This window comes from Trichomycterus rosablanca, chromosome 9, assembly GCF_030014385.1.
Source record: "Trichomycterus rosablanca isolate fTriRos1 chromosome 9, fTriRos1.hap1, whole genome shotgun sequence".
In the NCBI taxonomy this organism is placed as follows: domain Eukaryota; kingdom Metazoa; phylum Chordata; class Actinopteri; order Siluriformes; family Trichomycteridae; genus Trichomycterus; species Trichomycterus rosablanca.
The window spans coordinates 17,393,078-17,409,967 of record NC_085996.1 but is presented as its reverse complement, the minus strand read 5'-3'; the positions used below and the strand labels follow the sequence as shown (position 1 = coordinate 17,409,967).

The following is a 16,890-nucleotide window of genomic DNA, read 5'->3' as shown; positions in this document are numbered from 1 at the left end:
AGAGACCGAAAAACAAATATAAAGCAACAAGCCTAATGGTAGCCTAGGACTTAGCAAATAAATTAAAATCTTGCACCTAAATATTGCTTATTATGGCTACTTTCAACATAGTTTGCATCATATCCTATAATGCATCATATTACAAAGCACAAGTCATTTTATACTGGTTCATGAAATAAGTGTAGTGAACTCCAAATACCTCCTGTCACCACATATCAGTTCAACAGAACACTTTTGAGTTTGCAAGTGTCTTTCTGTGCTGTGCATATTTTTATGGTGGTAGAAGTAGAAAAGAAGTCCAAACAATAGCTTGAATGTGAGGAAGCATTTATTTTCTCTGTACTCTGCATACAGAGTACACAAAGTGAATAACAGGCCTTGTTAAGCTTAGCTCTGCCCCCACCTCCTCCTTTCTCAAATACCTTTCCTTTAAAGACAAGGAAAGGTGGGGATGTATTTGTATTTTCCTTACTCTTACAAGAAATGTAAAGGACATAAAACAAACAAATAAAATATACTTTGTATACTTTCATACAAATATACTTTGGTAATATAACCCAGCCTAACAAATACAGCTCTCACTGCTGCCAAAATAAATTCCCTGAAGCAAATAATCTAGTGGTAATAACAATGCTACACAAAAAAAGAAGATTTAAAGCATGATTGTGCAGCTGACAAATCTGCAGTCATTACGTAATGACATCACTGTCCAGAGTTGCATTCATTTTTTCCCAAGATCTTGTATTGATGATGGTAGATTTGGACCACTGTGCAAAGTGTTCTCCAGCACATCCCAAAAATTCTTAATGGGGTTCAGGTCTGGACTCATGCTCCCTGAACCACTCTTTCACAATTTGAGCCCAATGATTGTCATCTTGGAATATGCCCATGCCATCAGGGAAGAAAAAATCCATTGATGGAATAACCTGGTCGTTCAGTATATTCAGGTAGTCAGCTGACCTCATTCTTTGGGCACATAGCGTTGCTGAACCTAGACCTGACCAACTGCAGCAACCCCAGATCATAGCACTGCCCCCACAGGCTTGTACGAGTAGGCACTAGGCATGATGAGTGCATTAATTCAGCAGCCTCTCTTCTTACCCTGATGCACCCATTACTCTGGAACAGGGTAAATCTGGACTCATCAGACCACATGACCTTCTTCCATTGCTCCAGAGTCCAATCTTTATGCTCCCTAGCAAATTGAAGCCGTTATTTGCCGGTTAGCCTTACTGACAAGTGGTTTTCTTAAGGCTACACAGCTGTTTAGTCCCAATCCCTTGAGTTCCCTTCACATTGTGCATGTGGAAATGCTCTTACTTTCACTATTAAACATATCCCTGAGTCCTACTGTAGTTTTTCACCAAACGTTTAGGTGATCGCCGATAATGCTTTGGACAGTTCTTAACCCGATTTTAGTAGTTTCAGCAACCCCTTAGATGTTTTCTCTGCTTGATGCATGCCAATAATTTGACCGTTCTGAAACAGATTAACATCAGGATGTGTCTTTCCACATGGTTGTTTAACAAATGAGAAGCTACTCACTGCCTCAGTTAGGGTTAAATAACTTGTTGCCAGCTGAAACATAATCACCCGTGCAGTAATTATCCAATGGAAGGCTCTTACCTATTTGCTTATGCCAAGTTCACACTACACGACTTTCCAAGTCGTCAGGTCGCTGTACAGTTCACACTACACTACTGGATCTCTTGCACTCGGGAGTCTTTCTGTCGATGTATATTTCACACTACACGACTGATCGGCGATAGGGGGTTTCACACTACACGATCTATCACCAACTGGAATTGCAGGCGAGCCTCTCTGGTCTCCCAAACTACGTTTTGTCATGAAAACAAACGCGAGAAGTGACGAGGAGTTTAATGATATCACTTCCAAAAATGCACGTCAACAAGTAGCGAGTGATCAAAATTGTTTGTGCGCTGATGTACAGCGTAAAATCAAGGAGGAAAAATAAATGAATCTGAGTGGATTTGGCAACACAAACAGTTGGAGATTAATTAATATTTTTGCAATGCAACTTTGGTGTTATGTTTTGTAGAGAACAATCAAGTTAGAAATACTGTAAAACGTGTGTGTGTGTGTGCCGGTGTATTTTGACATAAACTATATTATCCCCCTGTCCCACCTGTTTACACTCCTCTCCCGCATTTCCTCTCACACTGTATCTTGTGTTCTCATTGGCTGTTTGACATAGCACTCACTGCCAGTCGCACAACTCGGATCAGATATCTGATGCCTAGTTCACACTACACGATTTTTGCCCTGATTTTCGCTCGGCGACTGGTCAGTGCTAGATTTGCTGGCTCGGGAGCAACTCGGTGTTCGCTCGGTGATCAAAACTCGGCTCTTAATCGCTAAGTGTGAACTACCCAACAACTCGATCCGACCGGCTTGCCGAGCGCTCGGCGACCGGATCGAGATTTCTAGCAGGTCAGATATCTGAATGGGTGTTTCCCAACTGGCAATGAGTGCTATGTCGAACAGCCAATGAGAACACAAGATACAGTGTGAGAAAAAATGCAGGGAAGGAGTGTAAAAGGCTGTACAGGGGCTTAATATAGTTTATATCATAATACACAGGTGTTACACACAAGTTTTACAGTATTTCTGACCTTATCGTTCTCTACAAACGTTGCATTGCAAAAATATTTATTAACCTCCAACTCACTACACAACAACCCAAGCCAACCGAGTTGCTCCCGAGCCGGCAAATCTAGCGCCGACCAGTCGCCGAGCGAAAATCAGGGCAAAAATTGTGTAGTGTGACTACATTAGTTAAATCCAGGTGGTGACCTTCTTTTTGGCCAGGCAGTGTATATTCGTACGACTCCAAGTATGTATCTCTGCAGGCCGGAGAACCGTAAGTAGGAGGGGCTTATAATATATATATATATATATATATTTCAAGCATTGACTTCTTTTAATTTTTATGATCATGGCTTACAGCTAATGAAAACCCAAAAATCAGTATTTCAAAAAATTTGAATATTACATAAAAAACTGAGTGCATATACTGAAAAGTATGTACAGTATATGCACTCAGTACTTGGTCATGGCTCCTTTTGCATGAATTACTGTATCGATGCAGCGTGGCATGGAGGCGATCAGTCTGTGGCACTGCTGAGGTGTTATGGAAGCCCAGGTTGCTTTGATAGCAGCCTTCAGCTTGTCTGCATTGTTGGGTCTGGTGTCTCTCATCTTCTTCTTGACCATACGCCATAGATTCTTTATGGGGTTTGGTCAGGGGAGTCTGCTGGCCAATCAAGCACAGTGATATTGTGGTTATTAAACCAGGTATTGGTACTTTTGGCAGTATGGGTAGGTGCCAAGTCCTGCTGGAAAATTAAATCAGCATCTTCATAAAGCTTGTCAGCAGAGGGAAGCATGAAGTGCTCTAAAATGTCCTGGTAGACGGCTGCTCTGACTTTGAACTTGATATAACACAGTGGACCAACATCAGCAAATGACATGGCTCCCCAAACCATCACTGACTGTGTAAATTTCACACTGGACCTCAAGCAACCTGGATTATGTGCCTCTCCACTCTTCCTCCAGACTCTGGGACCATGATTTCCAAATAAAATACTAAATTTATTTTCATCTGAAAACAGGACTGTGGACCACTGAGAAACAGTCTGGTCCTTTTTCTCCTAAGCCAGGTAAGACGCTTCTGACCTTGTCTCTGGGTCATGAGTGGCTTGACACAAGGAATGCGACAATTGTAGCTTCAGATTTGTCTGTGTGTGGTGGCTCTTGAAGCACTGACTCCAGCCACAGTTCACTCCTTGTGAAATATCCAAAATTTTGGCAAGTGAGGTTTGTAATGAGTCTGTAACTATGGTGATATTACGTCATCACGTCCTTACGTCATCACTTGACGTTGGCAAGATGGAGCATGTATTACGTAGCGGTGTTTAGTGCATACTGCATACTTCTGTACTGAAAGTATGTACTTTTTTACCGGCCGAGTAGTGCATACTTCCTCCAATCTAGTACGTACTCTGTAAGTATGCGATTCCGGACGCAGTTTACGACTCTCATAAAAAAATCGCCCTATCGCTAGGGGGCGGTGATGATTTAAATAATGTGATCTTGAAAATATGGCGGACAAAACATATTGACAATAGGGAACAAGAGAAGCACTTAAGTTTTTTTTTTTATGTGTGCTAGGCAACGATATGTTATATTGTCGTAAATGTTTTAAGGTTTTTGGTCATACATTTGCTCCAGTGTGAGCCAGATTCGAACCGGTGGATTGTATTTACACACGCCGTGTATGTGGCTAACACGCCGAGCCACCTACAGAACACGTGAAAGCTTTCCTACAGTTCTTATGTATTGTGTAAGTACCTTTACCGACTGAAGTATGACAGCTGTTTGCGAAACATGAAATATTTTGGATTTGTAGGATTAAAGCCTGAAAAAAAGTTACAACCAAGCTACATTGGTTAACAATGCTCAAGCACTGCGGAACTTTGCTAGATACATTTCAAAATTCGTTTCTTAAATCCATATTATCTTGCACTATAAAGGTTTGACTAACAAGAATATATGAGCACATCGCGTTTTCGTTGATTGGCTGTGTCAGCTACTGAAATTGACGAACTGTGACATGTTCGCACAGTTACGCAGCCTAATTTTATGGTGTTGACTTCTGATGTGATCTCAGCATACAAACCAACATACTCACTAGTCAAATTTCTTTTCGCATTTTTCATCCAAAGGTACTAATATGCTCCACTGACAGCTTTTGTGTTAAATCACTTTTTGCTTACTGTTGCCAAGAAGCGGGCAGACAATAAGTACAGTTAATGGGCTTTCTCAACTGAAAAGGACCAAGAGTATCAGAATAAAATATAGACAACGAAACCATTTGTGACGATAACACTGATTCATTAGTTTCCCAAGTTCTTCTAGATAGAGCACTGGATTGTAAGTCTTGCAAAATAAGTGTGAGCCCAGGGATGGACTTCAGTCATTTAAAAGAAACACTTGAGGCAAACCAGGAAATGTTTGAAGGTGCGTATAAAAGCATTTTGATTTGTATGATGAAGAGTGTGGTGTCTAATTATTTTAAGTATACTAACACGTTCTCTTTTGTTATACACAGTATATTAAAATGTTGGTGCAAAGTGAGTATCTAATTGTTTTTATATTACATTTGCAGGACAGATAGTAAACATCTCTCAGGGCCTCTCAAAGAATAAGCAAGATAACTTAACACCAGGCAACAAAAAACGTAAATTTAAAAAAAATGGATACAATGATGCTGAACCAAAAAAGGAAGCTAAATGCAAAACTTTAGCAAAAAAAAGATCAAAGATTGTGAGTGAAGCAACTCAACATGACAACCATGCCATGCCAGAAACTCGCCCAAAGAGAAGAGCTGCCAGAGTGTAAGCTTTTTAATTTCTTTGTTTGTTGAAACTACAATGATTTATTAGGTAGTAATAATTGAGATAGTGAGCTACAATTAATTACAGTGGGTTAAAAGTCAGAATTATTATTAATAAGCAATCATGTGTGCAGCAAATAGCCAAATTATTATTATGTACAATTTGTCAAATAAAAAACAATCAGAAATTTGGACTCATTGTGCTTAAGTGCACATTGTCATGTTCTCTCCCTAAACCTGTAGCTGCTACATAGAGGTATTGTAAGCAAATACACACTTCAGTAGTTTTGATAGCTCCTTTCTTTTTACCACACAGAAAATGGTTGTGACCCCAAAGAGTTATTTTTTTGATTGTTCTAGTACATCATCCAAATATTAAATGTATGACTGTTGGTCAAAATTGTTTATGTAAATTGTTTATGTAAATTGTTTTGAGACTCATTTTAAAAAGCATGAAATGCTGTTGTATATCAGTAAGATTACATCTTTATTGCTAATAAATGGTTTTTTTGTTGGCTTTACCATTGCTATCAAGCAGAAACTATGCCATGTAAAATGTTATTTCAAGTCAGCTGATTCAGTCTTGTCATAGCTATGGGACTCAAAATAAGTGTTTGAACTTGATTTTTTTATTTATTTATTTTTTTACACAGTGCGTTAGAGTACCTTCACCAAATCACCAAAGACCTAGAGTTTCCTGACAAAGCAATCAGAATGGAAGATGAAAGCAGGCCAGAACAGATGTCCAGTCCTGCTGTAAAAAAGACATCTAAAGGCAAGGGGTGTAAAAGAAAAGCTTCAAACTATAACAGCGACCAGAATGATGATGCAGATTTTGACCCAGATGACCATGAAGAGGTGGAAAGTGAGGTGGATGAGGATGAAGCATATGAAGTTTCAGAGTCATGCTTGCCCCAGAAAAAAGTAGGGGCATTCGTTTATTGAATAATTATGCTTGTGACTTTGTTTGTGAATGCAGGACTGCTTTACTCAATTTAACAAAGAAGATTAAAAGGTTAATATAAACAGGCCCTTTTTGACTCGACAAAAAAATCTATCCTACCTTTAAATCTTTAATACTGCTTTAATACTTCATCTAAATGATAATTTAAATGTAAAAATGTTTGGGGCACCCGGTGGTATAATAGTACTGGGCTAAAAAAGACGTCACCTGAAATTCAGAAATATTTTAGCATATGTATTTTTTTTGCCAGAGAAAGGGTGTTAACAAAGAATCCTAACACAACGGGTTAAGTAATAAACCTGTCTGGAAGAAAATGCAATTGTAACTGCACCTACACATTATAAGCTGCATGGATCTCTTCCCAGACCTGAATCAGGATTATGAGTTGGATTCTCATCTGGGACACATGAGGGCCAGTCAGTGGCATCAATGCAACAGCAGTCAGGGTACTGTTGGCAATCACATAGAGGTTAGTGCTATCCTCCAAGGATATGCCTCCTATATACCATTCACAATGATGTCTTCAGACTCTTACTAGTCTGTCAGATGTTCAGTGTAAACCTGCTGTCATCTGTGAAGAGAACAGTGGAAGACCTACAAATTCTGGTGTTCTCTGGTAAATGCTAATCAAGTTGCATGGTGCTGGGCTGTAAGTACAGGTCCCGCTTAAGGATGTCAGGCTCTTGTGCCACCCTTATTCAGTCTGTTTTTTAAAGTTTGGTCAGAAACATGTACACAAGTAAATATATTTTTACAGTACTTACAAATACTTGTACACCTGCTTAGTCATGTAGTGCATCGCATAATATTTCTTTTCTTTTTACCACACTTGGAATACTTTAATTTTTAAAAAGGAATTTCAGTTGGTTCAGTATTTGTTTTGTTTAATAGTCTAGTGTGAGAACAGGCAATAACATGCATCTGGAAAGGGGGCTTTTATTTTTCATACCACTGATGTGTAATAATTTAAGAATATTTGTTTTATAATATAATTTTAGCAACATATTTTTATTGGTAGCATGTAACTCATTGCATATAAAATTAGGATTATAAGAATAGTCTGTTGGCTTTTGTGGTTATTTAGGCATGATATTAGGAAATATTAACAAATTGTATGTTTATTTTCATATACTGTTTAGGTGTGCTTATTAGTCTTATTCCATCTCTTTTTCTGACAGAGGTCTGGATGTAAATTCAAAGGGCCTGAACTCAATGGATTCCACAACTATACCATGCAACCTGTTTGGACGGCCTTTAAAAACACACAAAAATTGTAAGACAATTGTGGCTGTTTTTAGGGGTGCATTTTTACAGTACTACACATCATAGGCACATTTTATTTCTTGTCATCTTTAATGTGTTTTCTAGTCGTGATGATCATTTTTCCCCCTGGGTATTTTCTGAGTGGATCCCTGCAGTCAGTGACTGGCATCGGTTGTCCTTAAGGTATAGATATATGGTTGCATATAGTAGCTACATCTGTCTATCTGCCTATTTATTGTGTGTTTATGAAATATATATACACACCGATTAGGCATAACATTATGACCACCTCCTTGTTTCTACACTCACTGTCAATTATTAGCATCACTTACCATATAGAAGTCCACCCATCAAAAATATCCAGCCAACAGTGCCCCGTGGGCAGCATCTTGTGACCACTGATGATGGTCTAGAAGATGACCAACTCAAACAGCAGCAATAGATGAGCGATTGTCTATGACTTTACTTTCTACAAGGTAGACCAACTAGGTAGGAGTGTCTAATAGAGTAGACAGTAAGTGGACACGGTATTTAAAAACTCCAGCAGTGCTGCTGTGTCTGATCCACTCATACCAGCACAACACACACTAACACCACCATGTCATTGTCACTGCAGTGCTGAGAATGATCCACCACCTAAATAATACCTGCTATGTGGTGGTCCTTTGGGGGTCCTGACCATTAAAGAACAGGGTGAAAGCAGGCTAGAACAGTATGTAGAGAAACAGATGGACTACAGTCAGTAATTGTAGAACTACAAAGTGCTCCTTTATGGTAAGTGGAGCTGATAAAATGGACATTGTGTGTAGAAACCAGGAGGTGGTTTTAATGTTAGGGCTGATCGGTGTATACAGTGGTGCTTGAAAGTTTGTAAACCCTTTAGAATTTTCTATATTTCTGCATAAATATGACCTAAAACATCATCAGATTTTCACACAAGTCCTAAAAGTAGATAAAGAGAACCCAGTTAAACAAATGAGACAAAAATATTGTACTTGGTCATTTATTTATTGAGGAAAATGATCCAATATTACACATTTGTGAGTGGCAAAAGTATGTGAACCTCTAGGATTTGCAGTTAATTTGAAGGTGAAATTAGAGTCAGGTGTTTTCAATGAATGGGATGACAATCAGGTGTGAGTGGGAACCCTGTTTTATTTAAACAACAGGGATCTATCAAAGTCTGCTCTTCACAACACATGTTTGTGGAAGTGTATCATGGCATGAACAAAGGAGTTTTTTGAGGACCTCAGAAAGAGTTGTTGATGCTCATCAGGCTGGAAAAGGTTACAAAACCATCTCTAAAGAGTTTGGACTCCACCAATCCACAGTCAGACAGATTGTGTACAAATGGAGAAAATTCAAGACCATTGTTACCCTCCCCAGGAGTGGTGGACCAACAAAGATCACTCCAAGAGCAAGGCGTGTAATAGTTGGCGAGGTCACAAAGGACCCCAGGGTAACTTCTAAGCAACTGAAGGCCTCTCTCACATTGGCTAATGTTAATGTTCATGAGTCCACCATCAGGAGAACACTGAACAACAATGGTGTGCATGGCAGGGTTGCAAGGAGAAAGCCACTGCTCTCCAAAAAGAACATTGCTGCTCGTCTGCAGTTTGCTTCAGATCACGTGGACAAGCCAGAAGGCTATTGGAAGAATGTTTTGTGGACGGATACAAATATAACTTTTTGGTTAAAATGAAAAGCGTTATGTTTGGAGAAAGGAAAACTCTGCATTCCAGCATAAGAACCTTATCCCATCTGTGAAACATGGTGGTGGTAGTATCATGGTTTGGGCCTGTTTTGCTGCATCTGGGCCAGGATGGCTTGCCATCATTGATGGAACAATGAATTCTGAATTATATCAGAGAATTCTAAAGGAAAATTTCAGGACAGCTCTCCATGAACTGAATCTCAAGAGAAGGTGGCTCATGCAGCAAGACAACGACCCTAAGCACACAAGTCGTTCTACAAAGAATGGTTAAAGAAGAATAAACTTAATGTTTTGGAATGGCCAGTCAAAGTCCTGACCTTAATCCAATTGAAATGTTGTGGAAGGACCTGAAGCGAGCAGTTAATGTGAGGAAACCCACCAACATCCCAGAGTTGAAGCTGTTCTGTATGGAGGAATGGGCTAAAATTCCTCCAAGCCGGTGTGCAGGACTGATCAACAGTTACCGGAAATGTTTAGTTGCAGTTATTGCTGCAAAGAGGGGGGTCACACCAGATACTGAAAGCAAAGGTTCACATACTTTTGCCACTCACAAATATGTAATATTGGATCATTTTCTTCAATAAATAAATGACCAAGTATAATATTTGTCTCATTTGTTTAACTGGGTTCTCTTTATTTACTTTTAAAATCTGATCAGAAATCTGATCTGGTCATATTTATGCAGAAAAATAGAAAATTCTAAAGGGTTCACAAACTTTCAAGCACCACTGTATGTATAGTGTATGTGTGTATATGTGTATATGTGTATATATATATACAGGGGTTGGACAAAATAACTGAAACACCTGGTTTTAGACCACAATAATTTATTAGTATGGTGTAGGGCCTCCTTTTGCGGCCAATACAGCGTCAATTCGTCTTGGAAATGACATATACAAGTCCTGCACAGTGGTCAGAGGGATTTTAAGCCATTCTTCTTGCAGGATAGTGGCCAGGTCACTACGTGATGCTGGTGGAGGAAAACGTTTCCTGACTCGCTTCTCCAAAACACCCCAAAGTGGCTCAATAATATTTAGATCTGGTGACTGTGCAGGCCATGGGAGATGTTCAACTTCACTTTCATGTTCATCAAACCAATCTTTCACCAGTCTTGCTGTGTGTATTGGTGCATTGTCATCCTGATACACGGCACCGCCTCATGATGCACATGGTCCTCCAGAATGGTTCGGTAGTCCTTGGCAGTGACGCGCCCATCTAGCACAAGTATTGGGCCAAGGGAATGCCATGATATGGCAGCCCAAACCATCACTGATCCACCCCCATGCTTCACTCTGGGCATGCAACAGTCTGGGTGGTACACTTCTTTGGGGCTTCTCCACACCGTAACTCTCCCGGATGTGGGGAAAACAGTAAAGGTGGACTCATCAGAGAACAATACATGTTTCACATTGTCCACAGCCCAAGATTTGCGCTCCTTGCACCATTGAAACCGACGTTTGGCATTGGCACGAGTGACCAAAGGTTTGGCTATAGCAGCCCGGCCGTGTATATTGACCCTGTGGAGCTCCCGACGGACAGTTCTGGTGGAAACAGGAGAGTTGAGGTGCACATTTAATTCTGCCGTGATTTGGGCAGCCGTGGTTTTATGTTTTTTGGATACAATCCGGGTTAGCACCCGAACATCCCTTTCAGACAGCTTCCTCTTGCGTCCACAGTTAATTCTGTTGGATGTGGTTTGTCCTTCTTGGTGGTATGCTGACATTACCCTGGATACCGTGGCTCTTGATACATCACAAAGACTTGCTGTCTTGGTCACAGATGCGCCAGCAAGACGTGCACCAACAATTTGTCCTCTTTTGAACTCTGGTATGTCACCCATAATGTTGTGTGCATTGCAATATTTTGAGCAAAACTGTGCTCTTACCCTGCTAATTGAACCTTCACACTCTGCTCTTACTGGTGCAATGTGCAATTAATGAAGATTGGCCACCAGACTGGTCCAATTTAGCCATGAAACCTCCCACACTAAAATGACAGGTGTTTCAGTTTCATTGTCCAACCCCTGTATATACACATGTACATTATATGGACAAAAGTATTGCGACACCCATTTTATTTATTAACTTTTTATATTTTGAACACACCCATTCTTGTGAGATGTATATTACAAATTATATTCAATACATTATATTTCTCTAAATATGTGGCAACAGTTTGGGAAAGGCCATTTCCTTTTTTCTAGTATAAATGTTCACCGTTGCGCATAGCAACGTGAATGAAGACAAGGTTTAACAAGTTTGGTGTGGAGAATCTATACAGAGACCTGACCTTAACCCTGTTGAAAACCACAGGTATGATTTGGAACAGTGATTTGTGAGCAAGACCTTCTCATTCAGTTTGAGTGTCTGAGTTCACAAGCGTTCTTCTTACTGTATAGGCATAAATTCCCACAAGCCCACTTTAAAATCTTGTGAAAACCTTCCTAAAAGATGACGGTGGTCTCGTCATATTAATGCTTATGATATTGGAAAGCTCACTGTAAGCTGTCCAGATACATTTGGCCATATAGTTTGTGTGTATTGAAACTAACTTTAAAATAATCTGTTTGACTGTTAGTGAAGCAGAAACATATTTACCCCAAGAGCAGGAATCAATGACTTTTACCTTATGCCGTGAAGGAATCAAAGAAAAAAATGCTCTGCAAAGAGTAAAAAGGTAATTAATGTTTTTTTTGTAATTTATGAAATATCACAGGTAGGGTTGGGCGATATTGCCGATTTTCATACCGTCATACCGTCTTCAGGAAATACCGCGGTATACGGTATTACCGCGCGCGGGGGGGGGGGGGGGGGGGGGGGGGGGGGGTGTAGTGTTGCGGACAAACTTTATAGTGTACACACTTGAGTGTAATTACAATATTTCAATGTTTTATTATAAAAAGATTTAACAATCTAAACGTCAAACATTGCTTATCTTGTCTGATCTATAATAAATACGCGTAAGTATAAATGCATGTGTATCAATTACACTTTAACACAAACATTAACACACAACATTTTGGCATTGTAATCTCTCTCTGCCCACACAAAACAGAATTATAGCAGGCTACACACTTCAATATATTTCAAAAGTTAACTGCTTAGTTTATAGTTACAGATATTTCTTAAAAGTGTATGAACGTGTACGATTAGTTATGCCTGTAATCCAGAATTAAGTTCTATACCGTAACAAAAAATATGAATGTAAATGTTCATGTTGCGATGACGGTGATGTAAAATAATGTTAAAATAATTCAAAGTCCAAACATTTGAGTGGTTAACGAGAACGCTACTTTACATGTCACACAAGCCCAGTGCAAAACAACTCGAGCACAGAAACGGTACAAATCCGATCTCTTCCCCACACACTCGCTCCCTACGCCCTATAGTGCGCTTAACATTCTTAAAGGGCCAGACAATATATTTTATAATTCAAATTACACGACAGGTGAGACATTCTTTTTTTCTTAATATAGCGCTTTTATTTAGGAAAAAATAGTTCTTACATAGGCAGGAAAATCTATGGCAGACAAGAGTCAGAACAGCGGATTGGGCGTAACGTTATTATTACTGTTTGCTCCTTTTTCTCAACACTTGTGCTCGATTTACACTGAAGATATATTTAGTAAATAAGTACATGTCCGCGCATGCATGCGCGTGTGTTCATTTCCGGTTGAACTGATAAAAAATTTTGATTTTGAAAAATTAAAAGACGAACCATTTTCAGTTTCTGCTCGTTAGATCACAGCTAACGCTAGCCAGTGTGGCTCTTCACTCGTCTCTCTGTGTTATCACCAGTGAGCACCCCACAGCCAATCAGCGAGCTCCAACCGCCTACCCCTCCCACCCCTCCCTCACTGTGGATGCGCGCATGTCCTAAAGTCTCAGTTTTCAAGGTAAACCTGAAGCAGAAATTTGGCGCTTCACATTTAAAAAATACCTTCGCCATTTTTGAATACCGTCACCATTTTTAAATACCGCGGTATACGGTAATATCGTCATACCGCCCAACCCTAATCACAGGACATGTCTGTACAACACAATTGAGGTGTAAAGTTATAAATAAGTTTAATTGTATGTTGCGTTGCAGGTTTGAATCCTTGCCACCTAACACAGAGAGGTGGGATTCCCTGTTCTTTGCTGGGGGCCCTGTCTGGGCCATGGAGTGGTGCCCTTGTCCTGAAGGTGCTGCACATAAACAGTATGCTGCCCTCTACTGTAACCGAAACATGGATGATCGACACAAAATGAACATTCTTTATGCAGAACATGCACTACTTCAGCTCTGGGATTTGGGCAGGCTACCTATGAATAAGTAAGCAACTCTATAAAGTTCTGTGGTTGCCCAAACAGCAAATATTTGAGTTCAATTTAAGATCAAGTAACACAAATTTTATGTATTATGTGTTATTTTGGTAACCCTTAATGCTGCTTAAATGGGTCAATTCTTAGCTGAAGTCTTACTTTGACATCACTGTCCCAGCTAATTAGATAGAATAGTAAATAGACAAATCTGTGTTTAAATCAGACACATTACTAGTAATAGTTTCGGACAGAGGCACTGTTAGACCCAATGTATTCGATTTGCATTTTCGTCTCTACTGCTGCAATCCTCCACTCTCGGGGGTTGTTTACAGTATTTGTGACTTATTGTCCACGCTTTGTCAAAAACTTAAATCTTATTAAATTAAATGCTTGATTTAAATTTTTATATTACTTGCTGATTATAAAGAATCAATCAGAGCATGACATTTTGTCTTTTCAAGCTTTACATTGCCATGGGTGTAAAGGCTGCCATGTCTGTGTTCCAGCAGCTTTTAATTCCTGACAGTTTAATATGTTTTAATGGGTGCAGTCAAACTAACCCCCAAACTAACACAAGAAATGTAAAGGTCAATGTTTGTCGAAGTTTATTTTACTTAGTTGGGGAATGGGACAAGTATTTAATCAATTCTGTCATTTAATATATTTTTTACTGCATAGCTCCACTCCAAATGTACCCACATAGCGGTAAATGTACGATGGTGGAGAGGCACAGTGGGAATCTGCTCAATCTACGACCACTATCTGCACCTCCCCATTGCCTCTGAAGTTAGCATTTAATTTACTGAGAGCCTACATTAATTCTGACTGCAGAAATAAAGAGATGAATTGGTAAAAAATTTGTAATTGTAAATAAAGACATTGATGTCAGAACATTTACATTTTTGGTATTTAGCAGATGCTTTTATCCAAAGTGACTTACATTTGTGACAGTATACAATCTAAGCAATTGAGGGTTAAGGCCCTTAACCAGGCAGTGGTGGGGCTTGAACTGGCATCCTTCTGATTACTGGACCAGTACCTTAACTGTTTTGACCTTAAAACAACTGGGCAGCTGTAGCCTAGTGGTTAACCTGTGATAATGGAAAAAAGTCAGTCTTTTAGTGCACCGTTTTACAAAAGCCACATTCTGTTACTGTTAGCTAATCTGACTGTATAGAAATGGCAAATAAAACTCAATCATTAACAAGTGTTGTGTGTATTGCCTAAAAAAATAAATTAAGTTACTGTTAGCTGATTTTAACATTAATTCTGGTTAAAAAAAAAAAAAAAAATGCAGACCCCCAGGCACAATGTCATTGTTCAGTCTGTCTTTTTGGCCATTTATTGTCTTTGTCTCTTCTGCTTCCTTGACAGCCTTCCATGTTATCTGTAGGAATACAGAAAAGGCAATGTGGTGTCTAGTCATACCACCCTCTTCCCTCCAAATAATTGTGTAAAAACACTATTAATCTATGTGAAAACCTGACCATGAGCTTGTAGGACATTGTGCACATGGGCAAAGTCCTTCTTTGTGTAACAAATATGTGGTAATCAATCATCTACCAACACACTGTGCGTAAACAAAATATGGCCAAAAATATGTGGAAACCTGACATTGTGCTCAGGGGCGATGTCATGCTGGAACAGTAAAGTACCTTTCCCAATCTGTTGGAAAGTTGGAATTTGTTAGTAATTGGTGTGCCTAAAACACCTTTTGTTTTGGCCATATAGTGTATATAGATTTTGCCATACCTTAAGTGAAAATTTTATGATTTGATTTCTTTATTTTTATTTATTGTTACTGAATTGTATTTTATATGTTATATCTTCAGACCGTCATCATCTCCACGCTTAGCTTATGCTCTGGCAGTGGATGATGGCTGCATCTGGAACATCAAGTGGTGTCCATCAGGAGCATGGGAACTACCTACTACTGAAAGGAAGGTAAAGAAACCAAAAAAATAAAAACAACTGAGGCTACATACAAACACACAAGTACAGACATAAACAACATGACATTTAGGCCCAGTGCAACAATGTCAAATTCAATTATGACTTTAAATAACAATTGTTAGACGTTATTATTGATAGCAGATAGTGGTATTTTCTGCCACTTACATTGCAGCAATTTCATTTGTATGTTTTATTATTGAATTTTTGTAAACTATCACTAGAAATGTATAGCTTGAAGTAGGAAGATATAATTAGAGAGGTGCATTTCCTGAAGAAAATGCGAGTGTAATTGCAGCTTAGCAGACATTTGGCAAACGCTAATGTGTTACACTGCTTGCTTGGCAAATGCTAATGTGCTAATGTTGTCAAGGAGTGTTCCTTGTTAAGGTTTTCTTATGTTGCTAAGGTATATAGCTAGACAGTTGCTATGGTAAGAGGGTGCTGGGCAGTTACTAAGATGATGCCAAGTGGTTGCTAAAGGTTTGCCAGATTGCTCCTATGGTAGTGGGTTAATTGCTGTGTTGTTAAGTGGTTCTCAAGCTATTGGTTAAGAGAGAGGTGCAGTAGATCAACATGCTCTTCAAAGAATGAATGGTACTCAGTGGGACAAAAAAGTATAAATTGGAATGCCATTATTTGTCATATGTACATATACACATGCACAGTACAGTGAAATTCTCTTTCCACATATACTAGCTGGTTTGGAAGCTGGGGTCAAAGCTCAGGATCAGCCTTTATACAGAGCCCTAGGAGCAGTTATGGTTTAGGGTCTTGATCAAGGGCTCAACAGTGGCTGCACAGTCTTCTGATTGCCACCCTGAAGTTTCAACTACTAGACCACCACTGTCCCCTAAAAATGGCATAAAAACGGGCATGGCGCGTTAATGAGTGCATATTAGAGTTGGAGCAGTGTCAATATTTAAAAAATTGTGGAAGAAGGGACAAACATGCTCTGCAAATGCTAATGTTTTGCTAGGTGTTCTCATGTGTACTCAGTGGTTGCTAAGGTATAGCTGGGCAGTTGCTATGTTAACATGTTGTTAAAGAGTTGCTTGGCAGTTGCTGAGATGATGCCAAGTGGTTGCCAAATTGTTGCTAGGCAGTTGCTATGGTAGTAGGCTAATTGTTAACATGCTGTGGTGTTGCTACGCAGTTGCCAAGGTGTACAGAGTTTGCTAGGTAGGTGACTGTGTGTGTGTGCAAGCATGCAGTGGTGGGGGTGCAATTTTTTACTTGGGCAGATGACTTTGTGTGCAAGCACATATTTGGTGGGGGT

General features: G+C 39.4%; 1 protein-coding gene across 2 annotated transcripts in view; it reads left to right on the top strand.

Moving 5' to 3' along the window:
* The first annotated feature begins 4,242 nt into the window (after nt 1-4,242).
* Nucleotides 4,243-16,890, top strand: part of gtf3c2 (general transcription factor IIIC, polypeptide 2, beta) — a 72,240-nt gene continuing 59,592 nt past the window's right edge. Inside the window, exons 1-9 of one of the 2 annotated variants that reach the window (XM_063001984.1) lie at nt 4,243-4,363; nt 4,930-5,040; nt 5,189-5,417; nt 6,070-6,340; nt 7,559-7,653; nt 7,749-7,826; nt 11,935-12,033; nt 13,447-13,671; nt 15,494-15,605. In XM_063001984.1, coding sequence (XP_062858054.1) covers nt 4,986-5,040; nt 5,189-5,417; nt 6,070-6,340; nt 7,559-7,653; nt 7,749-7,826; nt 11,935-12,033; nt 13,447-13,671; nt 15,494-15,605 — 1,164 coding nt within the window. In that variant the 5' untranslated portion in view covers nt 4,243-4,363; nt 4,930-4,985. Of the gene's footprint in view, nt 4,364-4,400; nt 5,041-5,188; nt 5,418-6,069; nt 6,341-7,558; nt 7,654-7,748; nt 7,827-11,934; nt 12,034-13,446; nt 13,672-15,493; nt 15,606-16,890 lie in introns of those variants that run through there. The other variant, XM_063001986.1, reaches the window with a different exon arrangement.